The following is a 22,764-nucleotide window of genomic DNA, read 5'->3' on the forward strand; positions in this document are numbered from 1 at the left end:
GTTACTAAAGAAAAAGACCTAGGTGTTATAATTGACAACAAATTGAAATTTAACCACCATGTGAGTCAATCTATTAACAAAGCTAATCGCACACTAGGATTAATCTTTAGGACATTTACCTATATGGACAAAACTATGTTTCTTGCACTTTACAAGAGTCTCATTAGGCCCAACTTAGAATATGCCACCCAGGTCTGGTCCCCTTTTCTGAAAAAGGACCAAATAGCTTTAGAAAATGTGCAGCGTAGAGCTACCAAAAGAATTCAATCTTTAAAACACCTTTCTTACAATTCAAGAATACGAAGACTAGGCTTACCTACACTGGAATACAGAAGAAAACGAAATAACCTAGTAGAAGTTTATAAAATAATAAACAACATCGATATTCTTGATAAAGATAAACTATTCACCTTCACACAAACAACAACAAGGGGTAACAACAAAAAAACTATTCAAAAAACAGAGCAGGACCAGGGTCACTCAAAATGTTTTTAGCAGAAGAGTGGTGGATTCTTGGAATTCCCTTCCCAATTCAGTTGTAAAAGCCCCATCTCTTAACTGTTTTAAATCTAGATTAAACATTTGTTGGAAAAATATACCGTCCAAGTTTTATCCTAGTTTTTATGCTACACAACCGGTTAACAGTATGTTACCAAACCAAGATGCGCCTATACTAGCAATTTAGCTAACAACGGTGTCGAAAAAGAGGTAATTATATATATAAACAGGTAATGTTTTTTCGTGTCTTGATCATGAATATCCCTTATTGTGCCCCACAGCGTCCTGTTTTGGCCAATCCTCGTTGTAGCAACTCCCGGATGTCAAGATATCAAAACGAGGCTAACGAACACATTGCATCAGAAAAGACGAGATCACTGGAAGCGGTAGCCGGGTGTCTTTTGACAAGATCAAGTTCTAGCTTTAGTGAAATATCAGAAAAACTGAAATGGCAGAGACCAATTCACTGGACGAGGAAAAGAAGGCTCTAACCGATTTGAACGAGTCTGCGACGGTAGAAATCGACCCTGATGATTCTACGGTCAAATTTATCAATGGCGGCAAGGGCATCGACACGAAAGAAGATGGCGGATCGGGTGACATCTCTTTCACCGGACTCGGGAAAGAAGAATTGATGAAGTATGCCGACGATCCATTCTGGAAGAAGGTCAGAATCTTTCTGTTCATCCTATTCTGGGTGGGATGGTTGGCCATGTTGATTGCAGCAATTGTCATTATCGTGCTGGCCCCTCGCTGTCCATACCGCCCCGAGTCCAAATGGTACGACGAAAATACTGCATATGATGTCTACCTCAGATCGTTCAAGGACAACTCAGATAGTCAGAGTTCAGATGATTCAGATGGCGTCGGAGATCTCAAAGGTTTGTGTATAAATATGCCTATCCATTTAACATTTTATCCTAATCAAGTAATTTGTGATGACGTCAGAATGCAGAATCCGGTTTTGCTATTTTTTGGGTCACGCGGAGTGTTTAAATATGACCATCTGTATCAGCAATAAACTGCAACACGCGGTGAATATTGTTTTAATTATGTAGTCTTTATATATCTGTTTGTACATTATCATGAATATGTAGAACAGGTCCAGTACATTCTGCCGATTGAGCTATAGAGTAAGGGTACGTGATTTCGTACACTAAATATTTGTTTCTTATTTTTTAACCGATTACTTTCGACGGAGGCATACATATAGGGTACATTCACGTTACCGGTTGAAACGGTTGAACCTGTAAAGAAAACGACAGGTACAGATCTGGACCGAGGCTGACCTCAGGAAAATTTGGCACGNGGGTACATTCGCGTTACCGGTTGAAACGGTTGAACCGGTTGAACCTGTAAAGAAAACGACAGGTACAGATCTGGACCGAGGCTGACCTCAGGAAAATTTGGCACGTTTAGATTGAGGGGTCCAGACGTGCCTGACCGAAACTAAAATGCTGACTATTGCCAATTTGCGTTATTTCTTTCTAAAACAATGTCAAGTCACATGTAGTTTTTAAGTTACGTTATGTAATTCAGTGGACGGATGAAAGAAGGTCATAATATTCTTGAAACACTGTTTTTTATTCTCCGAAACTGTGGATTTTTAGCTCTGCTTATAGAACGGTCCAAGTGTGTTCGTTTATCGTGGAAAATTTCTGCGCCACGCGTACCGTTTCAGACGGGATACGCGAATGTAGCCATAGATTTCCAAAATAACCTCGTTTTCAAAACGAAAATAGCGAGTCGAGCTGTCGTCTGCAGAATTGGCCAAATGTAACTTTAAAGCATTATTTAAAACAGAATATAGCCAATTTTCTTGTGATCATTTTGAGATCATTCAAATAAAACAATATTTTACCATTTACATCAAGAAGATATCAAAAAGAAGCTCAAATATAATAAATAACAGCAACTTTTTAACGTACACACGCTCTCAATGAGAGGGCACTTATCGTAGGGAACAGTCATTATTTCGAAACTGATCTAAAATATTTGTTTGTTTTTGGCCTCAAAAACCTTCTGGTGCATCGAAATTGTTTTATAAACATCTAATGAAATAATTGCTACTAGAATATGTATAGTTGATGTTTTTCCACAAAAGGGTCGATGTCACCACCAACAAAGAACACGTTTTTTATAAAAAATAATCATAATTTGTTCAAAAAACATTTCTGGTCTATGAAAATCGGCATGAAATATATTGAATTTGTACGGCATTTACTTCCATTTACTAATAATAGCACATTTGTAGAGTCTGGGGTTAATCTAGACTGATTTTACTACCGAAATTCGGTAGTATTCCCCAACGACTGTTTTCACAAAAACAAATTCCCCATCAAGAAAAATTCCCCCGAGAAGGAGAAAGTTTCCCCAAAGTTGAATTCATTAAAACAGAATGTGTTTTAACATAATATGTGACTTCATTTTTTATTTTGTTTTTAGACAGTAGACTTCAGATTGTATAAAAATTCCTATAATTATCACATTATTTATCTGTGAAAAGCCATCTACTTATTTTTAATCTATAGTAAAAAAAAAAAACTTTTGTTTTTAACATTATATAAATTCATTTCAAAATGGGTAGTGTTCCCCAAATCCTAGATTAGCCACTGAGAGTGTACGAAATCACGTCCCCAACTGCCGCGAAACGTTAAAGTAAATGATGGTAAAAGAAAGATCCACTGCACAGTAAATTTCTGCGCACATGACATCACATTACCAGATATAGCGCAGATTGCATAAATCTTTTAGGTCAAAGTCGATCCGATCTTCTTGGAGATGTATTTGAACAAAAATATGTAAATCTGTTTAAAAAGTGTATGAAATCATGTACCCTTACTCTTTAGCTGTAAATACCTATAATAGCTCTAGTCTACTGCACAGTATTGACCTATCTGAAATAGACCTTTTGAGCTATTTTCAAGTGATTTTCTTTTTTAAGGAAAACAACAATTTCGCTTTAAAAAGATTTTATCATTAGGTTGATAACAAAATTCATTAAATATAAGTGTTCTTTTTAAAAAATAATGATGTAACAATGAAAATAAACATATTTATGTATGCTTTTTGTAGTCAACATTACCATAAACCTTATTGTTTTATGCGACTTTGCTTTAATTTAATGAAAATTATATATATATTTATAATAGGTCTTTATAGCTATATAGCTCAATCGGCAGAGTGTATCGGACCTGTAGAAGTCTCATGAAACAGACATTTGCGCGCGTCTGGCATATCAACATGTGGTCTCCTGTCTTGTTTGACCATTTATCAGTTTATGTACCAGATGCATGTGCATGAAATGTGCTTATACAAGACACGAAAGAAATGCCTCATAAAATTGTGTTCTCATTGGTAAACATAGAAAATCTACTTTTTTGATATCTTTGGTAAAGAACTGAAGTGAAGGAATAGAATTTTAATTTCATTGTTGAAAACTTGACATGTAATGTATGCACGAAGGAAGAGATGAGTCGTCAGAATTTACGTTTCTAAGCCTTCATAACTGAACAGTTCTGTACCATAATATTTTAACTTTGTTGTCATCCAACAGGCCTCACAAGCAAATTGTCTTACCTCAAAGATCTTGGAGTGAAGACGCTGTACATAAGTTCTTTCTACAAGTCTGGAAAAGAGGACAATGGCATGGATGTGGTTGACCATAAAGACATTGACGAAATCTACGGCACTCTCGATCAATTCAAGGCCCTCCGTAAAGAAACTAAAAATGAGAGTATGTGTAATTACTATCCTCGTCACTTTTTTAGCGTGAATAAATTAAATTCATTTTATCACATGGCAGCTACATTAATGCACTTACCATAATTTTGCTCAAGGTTTTTCTCCACCAACAAAACCTGGCATATATGCTTTATCATTGTTTTAAGTACCTCAATTTTACAACAGCCTTATGAATTGGGAAATATAACATTACTGAATTGAAATTAGGAATATATTCCTCAGTTTTTGGTCACACTTTCAGCTTGTGGAAAAAAAGCTGCGCAAAAAGAAATCACTGAAGATACAAAACCACAAACTAAAACAAACTAGGAAGTTTGGGGTTAGCCACATAAACCGGGTTTAAATCCTACCGTTGGAATTTGAGAAGCTCAAAAGACCAAATTAAGTAGTTTTCTTCATTTTGGAAAAATAAGGCACTTGTTGACTGGAGAAAACTGTCTTAAAAAAATCAATAAACCATTTCATGAAATAAGTTTCATATCAACATTATTTCATAAATTTACTGCTTTGTCTTATTTCAGTGCGCATCATCTTGGACTTCATTCCTAACCATACAAGCAAGAACCATACCTGGTTCCAGATGAGCAGGAAAAATGATCCGGATTACAAAGACTACTATGTCTGGATGCCATGTACACAGGCTGACATGCCTAACAACTGGGTAAGAGCAGGCAATCATAGTCGTATTGTTTTGGTTTAGTTTTGTAAGGCTCTTTTGGCCGAAAAACCCCAACATAGGACTGTTTGTTCTGACCTTAACACATACTTTACAAAAATACTTTGAGTTGAGCTAGTGATGTTTTCTGTTAAAAAATGATTCATTTTATTGAAAACATTTGAGAACATTGACTGCAATGATGACAATAATGTTTTACAAGAACAACAAATAATGTGATGCCAAGACAACTATTGTTTTGAAATAGATGTTGTAGTTTATATATATTTGTTCTTCAAGAGCTGAAATTTTCCTGTGAAAATGGTAGCAATTAGATCAACAAAACTGCAGCTTAAAGGAAAAAAGCATCTTAGTATTAGGTTGCACAATGATTTCAAAAGTAGTCCTAATTTGACTTTACCTATTTTTGTACATAAAATTAAATTCACAATGAAGTGCATGAAAAGTCTTGAATAATTGTCTGTTAAAACAATGCAATATCTAAAATGTTTGTGTTGCAGATGAGTGTTAATGGTGGATCTGCATGGGAGTATGATTCGGAGCGCAGCGAGTGCTACCTGCATACATACCTGAAGGAAGAGCCAGACCTCAACCTTGCACACCCAGTTGTGCTGAAGGAAATGGATGTAAGTATAGTGGCAAAGCTACACCTACCCTCAGTAATAATAGAGGAAATACACTTCGACCTATTCCCCATCCTGTTTTATTTTTGCCTTCTTCAATGACCATGATCAAGCAGTTTTATTTAACACAGAATTGATGAAAATGTAAGATTGTTATCCAAGACTATGAAAGTGTCTACCTGCGTCAGATATTCACCTGCAGGCGTTGAATGATATCAGTGTACACTGTACACACTTCTTTACCCTGGGAGGGTAAAAGCTTCTTGTTACAACAATCTAATTTATGGATCTTTTCATTTACTGATATGGATATTGCTGGATATTCCATGTAGCATATCAATAAATGTGAGTGATTCAAAGATCTAATTTGATCACATTGTTGTGATGAAGAAACTTGCATGTGCAGATGAGGTGTTGGTAACTCGTACCTAGAACTGATGGTCAGATCGCAAACTTTTCCTAGAATCACAATTTTTTGTGAATAGTGATTTTTAATACTTTGATGTGTCAAAAATGAAAGATAATGAATCGTTTGTTTTATTCCACGGAATATGTAGGACAGAAGTTATTGTGAATTGTTTGATGATTTCAGTCAATTATGCGGTTTTGGTTCGACTTGGGAGTGGATGGATTCAATATCATTGGAGCAGAGTACTTGGAATCAAATGGAAGCAATGCTAATGCAGATGTAAGCTTATATTATAACTAGTTTATATTATCAAATTTGTTAATGAATTAATGATGTGCTTATTTTTTGTGTGTGTATGTTTTGTTGTGATATTTTACTTTTATAAAAATAATGGAAAGATGGTGATAATGTTTGTCACAGGTCGATCAATATCAGTATACATAATAAAACAAGGCAGATGCCACCAATTTTTGAAGTGTGACCCTAGATGAATTTCCAACTTTTGCACGTGTGACCCTAGATGAATTTCCAACTTTTGCACGCGATAAAGGACTCGGGACTGGGATGAATTATCAGTTAGTTGCTATGAACAAAGTCACAGATTTTGCACATGAAACCTTTTGCCTTTTGTCTGTCTCTTGCAAATCACTATAATTTGTTTAAACACTTAAACTTACCAGTTGTAATCTGCGTCAAGACTATTCATTTTAATGCCACACTATTAGTGACAATGACTATTCATCTAGTGAAAATGTCACTCTAATCTATGAAATGAAGATCAGGTATCAGCCTAGCGATTGGTCAGTTTTTTAACCAAAGATTAAATTAAATAATTAGCAGTGTGTCTTTAATTTTGCTATTGATATTAATGTTACCCCTGGGAAATTGAGGATGGTAAGATAAGGTGCTTTTAAGATGGAGATTTTGGTCTGTTTTTGGTGCTTTAAAAATTGAGTCCATTTTTCTTGATTCTTTTTCAGACTCTCCCTCGTAACCTGCCAGAATCCATCTCTCTCATCAGTAGGTGGAGGTCAATTGCCGAAAGTTATGCAACTAAACCAGGAAAAGAAAAGTAAGTGAAGAGTAGAATCTTTGGGTGTCTTAACCCTTATTGTGCTGCATTACTTTTCATAGTAAGCAATGCTCCTACTGAATTAATTGAGTAGATATTTTTTTAAATTATTTCAATTTTAAAAATTACTTAATTGGCATTTCTGTAGCTCACACCTATTCAAAACCTACATGTTCTAGGAACCTTGTATTAAGACCTATCTTATTAACCTTGGACATTTTTTAAAAGTTCCTATAATTACCTGTACAGGTGAGAGACAGGCAAAGTATTTGATAATTAATAGAATTTCTTTGTTATTCCCTTTAATTGACATTAAAATGCAGTGCATGTTGACATTATATGAAGAATGACTCTTATTCTGAATTTCTGATATCACACTTATTAGCTATGACATAACCTGCTCATATATACAGCTTATAAATGCCTAGGCCAGACCGGTGAACTCAAAGTAAAATGTTCAGTGTCTTGTCCATTGATAATAACTCATTGTTTGTTCATATTTTTTAAAATAAAGACATTCACACTCTTTCATATTATGTTGAGTTGATTTGATATTAGTTCAATCAGTCATTTTATATAGAAATAACCTGTGTTAACTACAGGTAAGTCAATGCTACACGTTTTTGAGTCCGATTATGATTCTGTGCTGTCATTTTGGTCTGTGTTAGAGAATTTGTTGTCAATAATTATAAATTAAAGATCTCTCAATAAGTCCAATGAAAATTGTCGGGCAAAATAATTATTCGTGTTCCGAGGACGACATGTCGGTCCTGACAAGACATGTCAAATATAAACAAAGATTGATATGGCGAATGTAGGATAATCAGTTTACTCCAATGCTACTATATATCCCACTTCAACACCGTCAAAATTTTGTTGGTCCTCCATTTTCTGACGAATAACTGTCGTTTTATGAATAGCCTTTAATAGACCTTTACTAACCTTGTAACCGACTAATCAACGCTAAAAATTAAAATGACGTGTACATATAATCCCCCTGACAATTGATTTGATTGGTTCACGGTCGACAGCTATTAATATGATGAACAAAGGGGTTTTCCAAAACGAGTTATCTCGTTTCCCATGTCTCGAAGCAAAATGTCCAGGACAAGTTTTCTTGTTTCCCGCACAGTAAGGGTTAAGATTAACTAAGTAAGGTATATGGAAGACTGAAAATGTTACTGGTGTCTATTATATGATTTATTGTTTATTATTCAGAATGTTGATGGTAGCAGCAACTGGAAACATCAATGAAACTAGCTTGTATTATGGCACGTCTGCCAAGAAGGGAGCAGACTATGTGCTTACATCTCCTGTTGACTTCGCAAAACCAGTGACAGCAGCTAATATAGAGTCGAGGATCAGGAAGTTCATAGATGCTGGTCAAACCAAACGGGCTTGGTCTGTAAGTAGCATCTTGTCGGACAAGATTTTCTTCATGCTAACATTTGTATGCCCCTTATGTAAGGACTGTGGGGTGTATGTAGTAGCTGCTGTCTCCTTGCACCTATCCATCTGAAGTTAAAAGCTTTGTCTACAAGACATCTCGGGAACCAAACAACAGCTTTAGTTAGTATCTGGCAACATACAGCTCTACAGCTAGTATGATTTTAATGCTCATTCTTCAAGATGGATGGTTGATAAAGGTCACACTTTGTCTCTCTATAGTCACAAGCTTTATGCAAGATATGCCTCAAAAAGATATGTTGCATGTTTTCATGATAATCTGGTACATAGTTCTACACCAGATTAGTTTTGGTGGTCAATGGTAAAGGGTCTAATTAGGGAAATGTCACACTTGACCACATTGCGAGGATAGGGAAGTGTACATTTTACGAGTTCCTCCTGCTCGTTTTGTTTTGTTCAGTAAAAAAAAATAACCCCAAAGACTTCCTACATTTACAAAGCCTGATAAGCTGTGGATGCCAAATTACATGTAGAATTTTGCTTCTTCTTTTTTCCAATGAAAGTTGACACACATTCATAATGAAAGACTTAACAAAATGATCATCTGAAGGCCAAAAAAAAAAGACGCAAACACTCGAAATGACTCTTCAAATCAATTTGAAGATATTGGGTAACAATTTGCAAACAAATTATGCTTTGAACAACCAGGCTTGGCCTTCTTTATTTAACATATCTGGTATGATTCATTGAAGATTTATGTAGGGTGAATCTTAATTGGACAAGAACCTATTTGAAAAATGTTTTCTTTATTTTTTTACTTTTAGTATGGAAACCAGGACGAGTCTCGACTTGCCACAAAAGCTGGGAGGACCATGGTTAAGGCAATGTTGGCGCTCCAGATGCTGCTGCCAGGTATACCTGTTAACTACTATGGCAATGAGCTGGGCATTGAGGATGGCCTCATTGATTATGCAGACAGACAGGACATCTTGGTGCGAGATGTATCCTTGGTAAGACTTTTATTTAGAAGTTAATGGTTTGATCTGCAGTTTAATCCAGTGTTGTCAACACACTGGGTTTTGTGAGGTTGACTTATTTAGAAAGCTGCCTGTATTTCAATATGCTCGGAACTATTGCGAATCACAAATTGATGCTATTGCATGTACACCTCATAATACTAGTGTAGTACATATTAAATATGGCATAGCAAAGCCGCAATGGCACTTGTTATTTCCTGGCTCAGATATGAATAGTTTCCAAATTCATAAGTTATTTAAATCTCTGCATTTGTTGTTAGTTAAGTTAAAAGAACATTTATGTTTTTAGTTGTAAGTGGTTGCTTTCCTAGTAAAAAAACATACACAAGAAGAAAAATATACATATTAACCCTAAGGCTGCTACGCTGGTTTTGCAGGGCAATTGTGGCTCTCGGTCTGTAGGTTTTTAGGTCACCTGAGCTTTGCTCAAGTGACCTATTCTAATCGCTTTCCGTCCGTTGTGCGTAAACTTTTTACATTTTCAACTTCTTCTCAAGAACCAGTGGATGGATGTTTTTTCAAACTTGGTCAGAATCATCCTTGGTAGATGAGGCTACAAAATTGTAAAATTAGGATTCCTACCCCAACCCCTGGGGCCAGGGCGGGGCCCCAAAGGGAAAATTAACCAATATTTCAAAAATCTTCTTCTTCAGACTCAGAGGTACTACACTCATTTTCTCTACATGGAAAGAAAGATCATCAGGTGCTTTACTTAAATTGTAAATTTTAAGACCCCCGAACTATCCGTTCTCCCTTGGGGAGGGGGTAAAGTTTATATAGGGAAACAACACTTTTTGGTATATTTTGACAATTTTCTGTAGGAAATCATTTTTACTTGGTGAGAATTATCCTTGGAGGAAGATGGTTTCAAATTGTAAAATTGAAATTCCTACCCCAACCCTAGGGGCCAGGGCGGGGCCCCAAAGGGAACATTTACCAATATTTTCAAATTCTTATCCTTTGATGACATGACAAGTTTTGTATTTCACTTAGTTTAAATGCTGATTTCCACATCGCATCTAAACAATAAAATAAAGCTACCAGTACCTATGATATAACTTGGTGACTGCTAAGGCCCTTGGGCCTCTTGTTGATCAGTAAAGACTTAGAGGAAGTGTGAAAGCGGATTGTTGCTATACCAAACCCAAAAGTGTATAGTAGAAGGCTTCTGATTGGTTGTTTTGTCATTACTTTTGATATTCCCGGCGATGTACCCTAGTAATAACCAAAGTGTGCGAGAGAATTTCAAATTGGGAAAAAACGTCATAAAAATGGCGGACGTGTAGATTGAAGTGATGAATATGATGGTCAACATTTATTCTCCAGCGCCACCTACAATGATAATAAAGGTTTTGAAGTGTTTGACATGGTTGATGTGGAAATACTTCGGTGTAACATAATGTAACTTTCCAATGAACGGCTTTGTGCCCTAAGCAAACATGAAAATTATGTCGTCTGCAGGTGAGGCCGAATTGAACATTGACATTGATACGTTTTAAGCCGATTGATTTCTTCAAACTATTTATCGATGATTTAATCATAAACTAGACCGTAGCTAAGATATATCTATATGCCGACTGTGACAGTAAATATATTGAATGACGACCTGAATCCTGTAGGAAAATCGCATGCGATTCTTGATGAAATACCTGACCTTTTTACCTGAGAATCTCTGTGTAAAAATGTACAGCGTCTTATGTCATAAAAAAAGTTTATAATCTCTGTTATCATTTGCCAATCACATTTGCTGACAAAAATAATTTTAAAATGATCTTTCTGGTGCTTAAATCTGATTAATTTAAAGTTTCACCTTTTCTTACCTTTATTACCACCTGTACAGGTAAATGTACAGGTAAATACTGAAGCAACTTTAGAATTGAAAACGTTAATATAAACTACAGACAATAACGAACAATTTTCATATAACTTTTAGTGACATATAACAATATTTGCACAAAGTTATGCACATTTGAAAAATCAAGTAAATTAATTTATATATTTCAATAATTAATTCAGCAGTGGTGTCCCTCTACATAGAAATCAATGTAGCAGCATAAGGGTTAACATTTTCATGAAGAAAGACCGAATTGTACAAAATTTGTTTGCTGAAACTTTATTAAGTTTTTTCAAAGTTTAGCAAAATGTGCTGTTAGATCTGAATAGGACCATGTTGCTTTAAAAAAATTCTCCTCTTTATGAAATTAAATGCGGTGTACCCTTTCAGAAATATTTTAACAGCAGCCAAATCTACCAGTATAGCAGTGAGCTACCACAAATCTGTACAAAACCCAGATGAAGACAGATCCAATAAATTACTTGTGTTTTATTTGCATTTTATTTTCCATGTTTTTACAGAAAAAAGAAAAGTTGGAAATGTCACAAGCATGTGACCTTCAATTAGTCACCTTCCCCTTGTTAGAACAGTGATGGCCTGATATTTTTATGTTTTATAGATCCTGGAGCACTCTGTAATGTTTAGCATTAAATAGTAACTCACATTTTGTTGATAATTATAGGCCGACTACGATCAAGCTAAAAGTAGGGATCCATACCGTACACCCATGCAGTGGACCAGTGGCTTGTATGCAGGTTTCTCTAAGCAAAAACCTTGGCTACCAGTCAATAACGATTCAGACAGCGTGAATGTTCAGGTAAGCATTTGTCTTTTGTATCGGAATCTATTCTTTTTCACCTTTAATTTTGAAAAAGAACATGTTTACTTTGATATAATAGAAAATTATCCTGCAATGCTTCTCTTTTTTTTTAGAGAAAATAATCACAATTGAATTACATTTCTATCCATTGATTAATCTGATGGTTTATTGCCACACTGTCACTACTTAGTTTTACCTTTACATGTAAATATCAAAATAGGTATACTTGCAAAAACCTAATAACAATATTGTTGTTTTCAGACTGAAAACGCATACTTTAGGGACAGAAATACGGATGGGACGCAGCTGTATGTCTTCGACAAGCTGGCCAAAATCAGGGAAGAGGAATCGTTCCAGTGGGGCAAGACTACCATTGGTACTGTACAGGAAAGTCTGTGGTTTAAACGCCATGCAGAAGGATTCCCAGGGTATGTTGTTCTCATGAACCTGGGCACAAGAAGCCAGACAGTGAATCTGGACAAGGATGCAGATGTACCAGCCCAGTTGGAAATTGTCTTTCACTCCAAGTATAAGATCCGGGAGGAGGAAAAGAACCTTAATCTTGATGAGAAATCCATCTCTATTAATGCTGGCCAAGTCCTCGTTTTCAAATTCAATTAAATCGAAAAAAATAAAAGCACATGGCAATTTTGATTGGACACTGAATAAGATATGTAGTATTATATAAACCTTGGAGAAAGACTAGGAAGATAAAAAAAAAAAATTGGAAAGACAAAATGTATTAAAAATCAGTGTGAATATATCGTCTTGAAATTTCCATGTGCTTTCATCTTGTGTGTGTGCATATTGACTTTTCATATCAACCGAACCTGTTACCAGGCACTCAAAACTGACTGCATGATGACCCTGTGTGGTCAGAGAGGTCAGTTTATTGACACTTTTGAAATATTTACAAAATACCTGTAGAGCAGGACAATTTAAATTTGTGTGCGCACAATTGGCCAAATGAAACCAAAAGAAATATTTGAAGAAATCCAATCACATTAAAAAATGAACATCAAATACTGTCTTCTTTTATTTTATTGAACCTGGTCACAAAGAGGGCCAAGGGGTGGGTCTTTACATCTTGTATTTTGACATATGATATGAAACAGTTACTCTAGAACTTGGAACAGACATCAACCAAATTTGGTTGGAAGTGTTCTTGGGGTTGGGGACTCAAAATTGTACAAATGAAGGGAGCCAAGACATTCGAGAGATCTCTAACCAATAACTGTATATACAAATGCTGAGCATGATGAGTTCAAATCTAGATGGGCGTTTGGATTTGCGCCTGCCCATAGGAAGTTAGACTTTAATGGTTGAGATCACCATCCTGGACATCTTTTATATAATTATATGAATATTTTCGTTGAGATTGAAGAGAAAAAGCCCCCTGGGTTTAGCTCTACCCTTAAATTTATGAACGAAGGTAAAGAGACATCTGAAATCGGAGTTGACCTTGGGTCTGCCTTTGCTCTTAAGGACTTTGTCCATGGTCTTGTCGTGTAAATTGTTGGGATGCCAAACCAATATAGTCATAGAATTGCTGTGCATGAAAGTCAAACACATGTATGTTGCCAGGATTGGTCTTGAGCTCTGCCCCTGCCTAAAGGGAATTCTTCCCTAGATCATGAAATGGTTCAGATAACCATACGAACAATTGTGGAGTATGAAGAAGAGGGATCTTGGCACCCACCATTGTTACACTTCGAACTGACAAAGAAGTAATGAAGATGGTACAAATTGTACCATCTTCATTACTTCTTTGTCAGTTCGATCTTTTCTTTCTCCTCTAATCTGTTTGATCGAGTCATGTTAACAGTAAATGCACCAGTTATACTGATGTGTATGAAAGCCAACCTTCAAAGAGAGTTTGTCATTTAACATATTTACTATTACAGTACTTAAAGTGAAAGAAATAGAATCTATAATTGCAATACGAGAAAGATCTGTTTAGTTCTTCCTTAAGCCATTTTGTTTATATGATCAGTCTCAAAATATTCCTTGCACAACGAGGGATCAAGGGGAACCTACATATCAAATTTGAGAAAGATCCCTAAAGTTATTCTTGAGAAATAGTACCAGCAAACCTTCAATGTCAAAAATCGAAAATGGCTGAGGGTAGGCCATTTTTTTTAACTGATCAGTTTCAAAAGTAAACATGAACAATAAAGGATAGTGGGGAACCTGCATTGGCTGGCCCAAGATTTTGTTTTGGGGCGAGTAAAAATGTAATATGTTAAACAGAATGAAACATATTTTTTAATTCTTCAACCCTAATTAAAACAAAATGCCAAGTGAGCTTACGCCGTGGCACAGCGTCCGGCGTCAATATTTTACTTTAAATGACATCTTCGTAATAACGGAAAGGTCTAGGGTGTCGATATTTGGCCAGAAGCAAACTGGGGTGAAGGGCTGCAAAGTTTGTTCAAATTAATGACCTTCACCAATTTTCAAGGTCACAGGGGTCAAATATGTTAAAAACTTTAAACAAATTCTTCTCAACCAAAATGCACAGGGTAATGATATTTGGCCAGTAGCATAATGAGATAAAGGGCTATCAAGTTTGTTCAAATGAACGACCTTCACTTATATTCAAGGTCACAGGGGTCAAATATGTTAAAAACTTTAAACAACTTCTGAATAACCAAAATGCCCAGGGTGATGATATTTAGTCAGTAGCATACTAGGATCAAGGGTTACAATGTTTGTTTAAAGGTATGACCTTGAATCATATGCAAGGTCACAAGGAGCAAATATGTTCAAAATATTTAAACAACTTGTTCTGAATAACCAAAAGGCTCAGGATGTTGACATTTAGTCAGTAGCATGCTGGGATCAAGGACTACTATGATTGTTCAAGGTCACAGGGGTCAAATTTATTTAAAATCTTTAAACGACCTCTTCTGAATAACCATGGGTCCCAGGATGTTGATACTTTGCAAGTTGCATCCTGAGATGAAAGGCTATAAAATTTGTTCAACATAATGACTTTGTTCGACTTTCAATCACAGGGGTGAAATGTTTTAAACAAAGAATTGACAGGATCTTTTGAATGAATTTTAATCATAAATACTGATATTTTTCCTGTAGCTTTATTTTAGATCACTTTTAAGGTTACAGGTGTGAGATTTATACCAGGTGAGCGATGCAGGCCCATTGGGCCTCTTGTTAAAACCTGACAGTACCACTCCATTCAGGTCTTTAGTATTTCCCAAAGAAATACACAAGACTCGCACTTTAAAGAGGACATCCTGGCCGTATTTTATATAGAAAATCAAATCGAAGTAATGACAACTAAAAAATGTACTGCCCCCCAGTTAATGTGGAAGGGACTATATTTTCTTTCATTCATATTTTTTTCGACAGTCGCCCAAACTATTTGTGTTGGGCCAGTGACTACCTCAATTTTGACAACTTTTGGTCGCCCGAGCAATACTTAAATAGCCATTGGCAACCGGGCGACCGTTCATTTCAGGCACTGCTGGGTGCACAACAAGGGGAACCTACATATGAAATTTGAGAGGGATCCCTCTGGTACTTCCTTAGAAATAGCGATAACAAACTTTCACTATCAAAATCCAAGATGACTGCCTGTTGGCCATGTTGTTTAACCGATCAGTCTCAAAAGTTGCCCTGCACAGCTTAGGACCAAGGGAAACATACATATAAAATTTGAGAAAGATTCCTCTGATACTTCCCGAGAAATAGCCATAACAAACTTTCACTATCAAAATCAAAGATGGCTGCCTGTCGGCCATGTTAATTATCCCATCAGGCTCAAAAGTTGCCCTGCACAGCTTACGGACGATCAACGGAAGGACGGACCCCGGACGCAGGTAGGTTTGAATAGCCCACCATCAGATGATGGTGGGCTAAAAACGAGAATATTGAAGTGTAAACAAAATCTTATCCAATATCCAACCATGAAGCTAAAACCATGTCTGGGCAAAGGAAAGGTTTACATGGAGTCGTATGAGAAAAGGTACAAGGAGAATAAGGTGTTCCAGAAGGGTAAACGTCTCCTGCTTCATCGACAACATCCACATGTAAATCTAGGTCAAATCCAAGTAATGTCAGTTCTCATAGCAAAAGCCGGAGTAGTGACAACTAAACGGGGCGCACTTACGAGCATTATAAAAAAATATTGACCTTCATATCGCACAAATAAATAGCATATTTCGTAATGACGTGATGGCGTACATAAAACTTGTCAATTGTCTTAATCAACCTGTGTTGTATGTTTGTTCGTCCGTCAGCAGTCGATATGCACCACAGAAATCGTGACATTCGGAGCAAGGCCTTGAATACCGAATCAACTGCAAGATGCAGCTCTAGATTGGAAAGCAGGAACGTTACTATTAAGAAATGGAAAGTTCACGCTAAGAAAATCGAAATCTTCCCACTTGTCGTACAGCTTATTACCGTTGGTCATGCTGTAAGTAAAGGTTAGCTGTCTGTAGTGTATGGTCAACCAATTTCTTGTTGTTCATGTCGATGTATATCAAATAAAAAAATAAAAAAAAAACAAATTGTTACAAATTTGTTTCTGTCAATAAAAATGACCCTGACAATAAGAAGTCGCATCATTTTACCATTTTATATGAGGAGTGACTTCTTATTGTCAGGACCATTTTTATTGACAGAAACAAATGCCTGTGTTTTGTAACCAATCCTGATAAGCTCTGCGATCAATGCAGCCTCAGCCAGGCGGGCAGAGGAGGGTCACAACAAACAGATGCTTACAATGTTCTTAAAAAAATCCTACCATCGCACTTGATAAAGGTATTGTCAACCATTAGGTCAATCGTTCTCACGATCTTAACAACCGTTGTGCTTTTCACAAAATATGTTCTAAATTTTACCGATAACAACTAAATATTCATATCGCTCTCGTCTTTCTATGGAAAAGAAGCCGCACATGTTAACAGAACAAAGGCGTTCCATCAGTTTGGTACGAGGTAAAGAGTGGGAAAGTATATAGTTTTGATAGAAACAAATGAAGAACGGAAGTTCGAGAGTGATTAAAATATCTCTTGATTTCTTCAAAGTCTACAGAAGTGTCTTATAAGCTTGCAACCCTAATTTAATGACACAAATGATGGTAGTAAGACGTTTGGATAATGTCTTGGTTGAGCAATTAGCAGAGCCAACGACGAAGCGTTATTTGTAACTAAGTATAGTTGAGGCAGATCCGTATACTGATCATTAATTTGTATTGAGAACAAATCTAGAGTTGTCGCCAGAATGGCAGGCTTAAATGCCCCGTCTGTGGCAAGAACTGTCGACAAAGTTCTTTTGAAAATGTTTTCAAACAAAGGGACAAAAGCTCATAAATAGGAGTATTTTCACGACCGATTCGATGTAAGTGTTATCACGGGAACAACTCCATTGAATGGGAAGGTAAAGTCAATATAAGTCTTGTGTGTACCAGGTATCTTCAAAATTGGCGCAGTTATTTGGGAGTAGTGTGAACAATATTTTTAATAAAAGGAGTACAACTCAATTAAATGGGGAAGCAACTCAAACCTACATATCCTAATCACCTCCCTTTTAGTTTTAAACGAAAGGGGCGTAACTCCATTAAATTTCTGAGTATACAACAATCTACATACTTTCTTCATATCTACTTTAAGAGGCTGCGCGACAAGAAAAACGTGCACTTCGAAGGGTAGGAAGTCCTTCATTAATAAAAGTTAAGTGTTATTAGTATCATTTGAATCGGTGCATTACTTTGGGAGGAGTAGTATCACTTGGGAGTAGCATCACTCGGTATCGTTTACTGAACCGTCAGGGTAATAAGTGTAGGGTTATACGTATACGCAAGTCAAATATGTCTCGACGTTATGTTATACAAACATAGTTGATAGCTGTATTCAAAACTGAATGCGGTGTACGTTTCAAAACTTTTTATTTGGAAATGTACATATATCAAGCGATTCTTAAACTAAAAACTGTCGTCCTTTTTAATATTGCCACTAGTGGATAATCGATCTATCGGCACAATTCTGGTTGTCTGGTGTAGCTGGATATATGACCAATACCACATGTCTTCATCCGATAGCTAGCATTACGAGTGATCAATACGCCCAATTAAACGAGTGTTATATAGTAGGGTAGAGATGTCCCCCTCCCCTACCGAGGATACAGAATACGAACCATTCTTATCCTACATCCTTTATTGAGATATGTAGCCGCCATCACAATGTGAAACACGAAACCAGGTGTTGCAATAAATAATAACAATAAAAAATAATCTATTTTTAACCAAGTATCGACAAGTTACTTTTGCATCTTTGCAAATAGTTGCTGAACCATACTGACGCCATTATACCCGAAATTGGCAAACTATGTGTTGTCACAAGCAACGAGACCGACAAAATAATAACGCTATTCGAAACGAAACTAATCTTCACTCTTGTGACGCCATTACAAATGGAACTTGGTTAGCGTGGTTGCCACTGTTCCAGAGCCACCGTACCAATACTTTTTACAGCACATGCGTACCATCATGGTATAGAAATGTCTGAAGGCAGTGCTTACTTACCTGTGATGACGGAACCACGGTATGCTCGAACAAGAGTTATTTTGATGTAAAAGTGATTGTAGGGTGGTTCTTTAATTGTTAAGTTAACGCGACAGAAATGGCATCACCCGTAATGGTCTATCATGTTTCGACTAAATCTTATCTAGTAACCGACTCTAAAAGATAATCCATATAATGTTATCGTGCATTTGAACATCAATAACTCTGATAGGATTTCTTGCTTTAAAATACAGATCTCTGCAAATCATGTACATTCAGGATGAAATAATCTACTTTTTGGTACAAAAAAAGTTCTCCAACAATTGTAGTGAATGTCATACCTTTTCTGGCCACATTCACCCTCGATACTCTAGGGGTTATACGCCCAATAACGCGCTCTGCACCTTTGAAATATGGCATTGAATATGGAAGGGCTCAGTGTGCGTCACGGTGTGAATGATACACATAGACTAAGTTTGTTCCTATGATGTACATCAAAAAAATCATGCGACAGCGTAACGGTGAAATTGCTAGCTACTTGCATTCAGTTTTATGATGGCTAATTCCAGGAGTGCAGAAAATGTAGAGGAGCATAACCCGGTAGTATCGTGGATGGCCATCAACGTGTTTACAGTGACATCTCTACACCTTTCGGACACCAGTGCTTTCCCTTGTTAACAGATAGATAGCAGTCCTCTAGTAATGTCCATATATATCCACATAAACAATCCACTGTGGATATGTTCACATATTTGGAAGTCAGGTGAATGTAGAAAATTATCATGGTCTATGAATGTTACAGAAACAGAGGTTCTGACTAGAGAACAACAACCCAACAAGAATGGTCGTGGAAAGTCTGGTTATATGTGAACATTTTCCCGGGAATGTTCACAGAAAAAGAGGTCAATGATGTTTGCACTCTCCAAGAATCATCCAAGGAATATTCACAAGAATATGACAACTTTCTCTCGGGGATTTTAACATACAGGGAGATAAACAGCAATATACCAACGTTCACCGATACATAAGATAGATATGACTTCAAATTGGAAATGTTTGATAAATTCTCACTTCTTTTAGAAGAGTAAGTTTTGGAGAGCTCCATGGAGATTGGATCACTTGATGCTGGACGTACAAACGTTGGTGAAGGAGTTATGTGGTATCTTGAAAGGTGGGGGAAGATGGCGGCTTTTAGCCTTCACGGAACGACTGCGTTCCCTACTGGCCAGTATTCTAGGTAGAACGTCAGATCCAGCCGTTTTTGGAGCAAGTTTCATGAGCTCTTTGAGTTCCTTCGAACGACCAAGATTGGGAAACATCTTGGGCTGTGTTTGTGGCCTCCGGCCTCCTCTGCTTGTCAATGATCGGGAATTAAACAATTCATGTGAGGCGTTGACCTCTTTGACTGGTGACTCGTGTAACTCATCCACCGAATCTCTGATCAAGTCGACACTGCCTACCGTCATCGTAGTCTTATTTAGCATGTTCGGGGAGGGAATCTGAGGCAGCGACACGTCTTCTTTAGACTCGATCTTTTCTGTCTCTCCCTCTGTCGTACCGTCGTCCTCCTGTTCTGTTTGCGTGATTGAGGCGTGTGGCGTGTCCCTCACTCTACGCGCACTTCGCTGGGAGTTTAGTGGAGTCGGGGGGACTTTGACAACCTTCACCGGCTTTGTGACTGGTCTTTCTTGTAGTTCTTTCTTGGCGAACATGCGTTTAATTGAAGACTTTGGAGGCATGGGTGTCATACATTGATTGATGTTAGGTAAGGTCCTGGACACCGCCAGGGACCACACTTTAGGAGGCCTCTTTTCATCAACATTATCCTTGTTAATACGCGAGCCAGACACAGCAAACATAGACTTGCGAACTTTTTCAGTTTTTGCAAGTTCCAATTTTTTCACCAAATGTTCCTTTTCTCTCCATGTATATTTCGCACAGTTTATTTCCCCAATAGTCTTTTCCCGTCGGATGGCAAAAGACGGAAACAAATTCACAGACTTGTTTGTGTCAAACATGGAGACGGAGGGAAAGGTTTTGGTATGTTTTGACATATCCAGCTCGGTGACCATTTTTTGTAGTTTAAGATCCTGAATACATGATCGTGCCTTCAGCGTCATCAAGATCTGGTATGGGGTTCGCTGGTCTGAGGCCAACATCGTGACTTGGTTAACGTTACACTAGTCTCTTGGTACTGGGTATTCCTCACTCAATATCGTTGTCCATGTTTCAAATCCACATTTCCCTAACATCCATTTAATACATTAAATGTTCTTTTCCAATGCAGTTATACTATACTGCCCTTCGCCATTCAATTCGACGGTTACAATGGTGAGACTAACGGTTTCCAGTTAAGAAAAAGAAGATTATTGGCTTATCTTACTGCAATACAACAAATGATTGCCAATGTGTTTCGTTTACATTTCGAAATCAACCAAACAATGGAAGGTCGCCCAAGTCTGGTTATAATCCTATGTGCTTACACTGAAACAAGTATGGATTAAAATGTTACACCTTGCAGAGCTGTGACGACAATTCTCGAGAATAATCTTCTGGACTATATTAGGACCCTATATAATACACAAATACCCTATAGCTGTACAAGTATCCCACTTAAATACACGGCATTCCTTGTGTGTAAAGGTCAGTTAGATTTGGTAGGATGGTTATACCCTTGTTTGTCTGACCGGGCGGACGGTGGACATGTGATGGTTACCCAGTACTACCTGTACTCAATTAGCCAGTCAGGCAAGACGAGTTGGATTTGTTTTTCATAAATACTAAGATTAATGAGCTATTTGACAGGTTTGAATTCCTGTCAAAATGTTGCAATAAGTATCTATATAACCTTCACAAAATGTCTCTAAATTGAAGGCACATTTCCCTCATCATCTTCCGTTTAGGAACGGGTAACCAACCTGAGCATAGTACGCTTATTGAATTATGTCCAGGTTTTGTTCAAGTTCGAACTCTGCCTAAGCCTTTGTTCAGGCTTGCATTTTATCAGAATTGAATACTGCATGCCGGGAAATTTTCACCGCACTCAACCCTTTTTCGTTCTCGGACAAATTTATCATTTTATCACGTGAACCAACATCAGAAAACAACATAATAAAAATAGCAATCAAATGTGAAGCGCGAATTTACCACTGGACGAAAACGGATTTTACCAGTGTAGGGCGAAAGTTTCCCGGAATACTGTCATATTAATGGTTTATCGCACAGAGCAAACAAGAGGCCTGTTACGGCCAAGCACTGATGGAAAAGTATTACTGTTTGAAGTAACATTACAAATAAGACTAACCGTGGAGACAGAATCCATGGTTAAGGCAAAGGTACAACGATAGTGTTTTGCCTTTTCATGTCCAACAAACACATTTATGGTAAAGTGGTGCCGGTATGAACAGTTTCTAATTGATGACCAAAGGACAATGTCTCATTAGTGTAATTAATGGTTATAAGACAGTTTTCATTTTAATGACCCACGAACTAAGTCCCCAAGGGTTAGGCCACACCCTTGAGCAAATTCGGAAAGCATGATTGTGATTGTCTGTCATGTTCAGCAATTGGATACGAGTTTGGGATCAAAGTTATTTCTATGCTATCACCTTGGGACAAAGTTCCCAGGATTGGTGATGAACCATGGCGTAAATTTTGGTAGCATATTTGTATCTAATTATATTATTTTCTTCAGCAAGCAACTTTTTGTTTCGAGGGTGGGAATCTCAACTATTTCCAAGTAATTACTAATGGTTAGTCCTACATCTTTCTAGATACTCTCCACGTGTAGATGACTTTAAATTAACAATTTGCTCAAGACAATATGACACCACTTGACCCCTTGTTGGCCCTTTCACCACTTAACCCCTTGTTGGCCCTGTCACCCAGCGTGGGGGCGAGGGTGTCTGCCTTTCCTGATGTGTACCGTTATTTTAAGCACCAGTTAACTTAGTGAAATTGCATACAGTGGTTCTTAGTGGTTAAAAGAGTTGTTTGAAGATACTGTACTACACTCACCTAGGTCCTACGAGCTAAGTATTAAACCAAAAATTAAAGAATTTTGGGGATTACTAAAGTGCCTCCATATACAGTGCCCTAATAAAGAACAACAACAC

The 22,764-nt window shown here is 37.1% G+C and overlaps 1 protein-coding gene across 1 annotated transcript; it reads left to right on the forward strand.

The window, feature by feature from the left end:
* Positions 1 to 822: 822 nt before the first annotated feature.
* On the forward strand, positions 823 to 13,143 carry LOC110459171 (probable maltase). The gene is made up of 10 exons (XM_021511300.1): positions 823 to 1,379; positions 4,055 to 4,234; positions 4,764 to 4,903; positions 5,419 to 5,544; positions 6,134 to 6,229; positions 6,931 to 7,022; positions 8,241 to 8,427; positions 9,254 to 9,439; positions 11,983 to 12,117; positions 12,382 to 13,143. Exons 1-10 carry the CDS (start codon positions 947 to 949, stop codon positions 12,739 to 12,741), a joined length of 1,935 nt encoding a protein of 644 aa, XP_021366975.1. The 5' UTR covers positions 823 to 946; the 3' UTR covers positions 12,742 to 13,143.
* The last annotated feature ends 9,621 nt before the right edge of the window (positions 13,144 to 22,764 follow it).

The sequence above is a fragment of the Mizuhopecten yessoensis genome, unplaced genomic scaffold (assembly GCF_002113885.1).
Source record: "Mizuhopecten yessoensis strain PY_sf001 unplaced genomic scaffold, ASM211388v2 scaffold9985, whole genome shotgun sequence".
NCBI classification, from domain to species: domain Eukaryota; kingdom Metazoa; phylum Mollusca; class Bivalvia; order Pectinida; family Pectinidae; genus Mizuhopecten; species Mizuhopecten yessoensis.

Excerpts from the sequence above, each read along its gene's own strand:
- LOC110459171 (XM_021511300.1), top strand. The coding sequence starts at position 947 with ATGGCAGAGACCAATTCACTGGACGAGGAAAAGAAGGCTCTAACCGAT. Across the intron at positions 7,023-8,240 it reads ACTAAACCAGGAAAAGAAAA|AATGTTGATGGTAGCAGCAA; the intron begins GTAAGTGAAGAG and ends TTTATTATTCAG. Across the intron at positions 8,428-9,253 it reads AAACCAAACGGGCTTGGTCT|TATGGAAACCAGGACGAGTC; the intron begins GTAAGTAGCATC and ends TTTTACTTTTAG.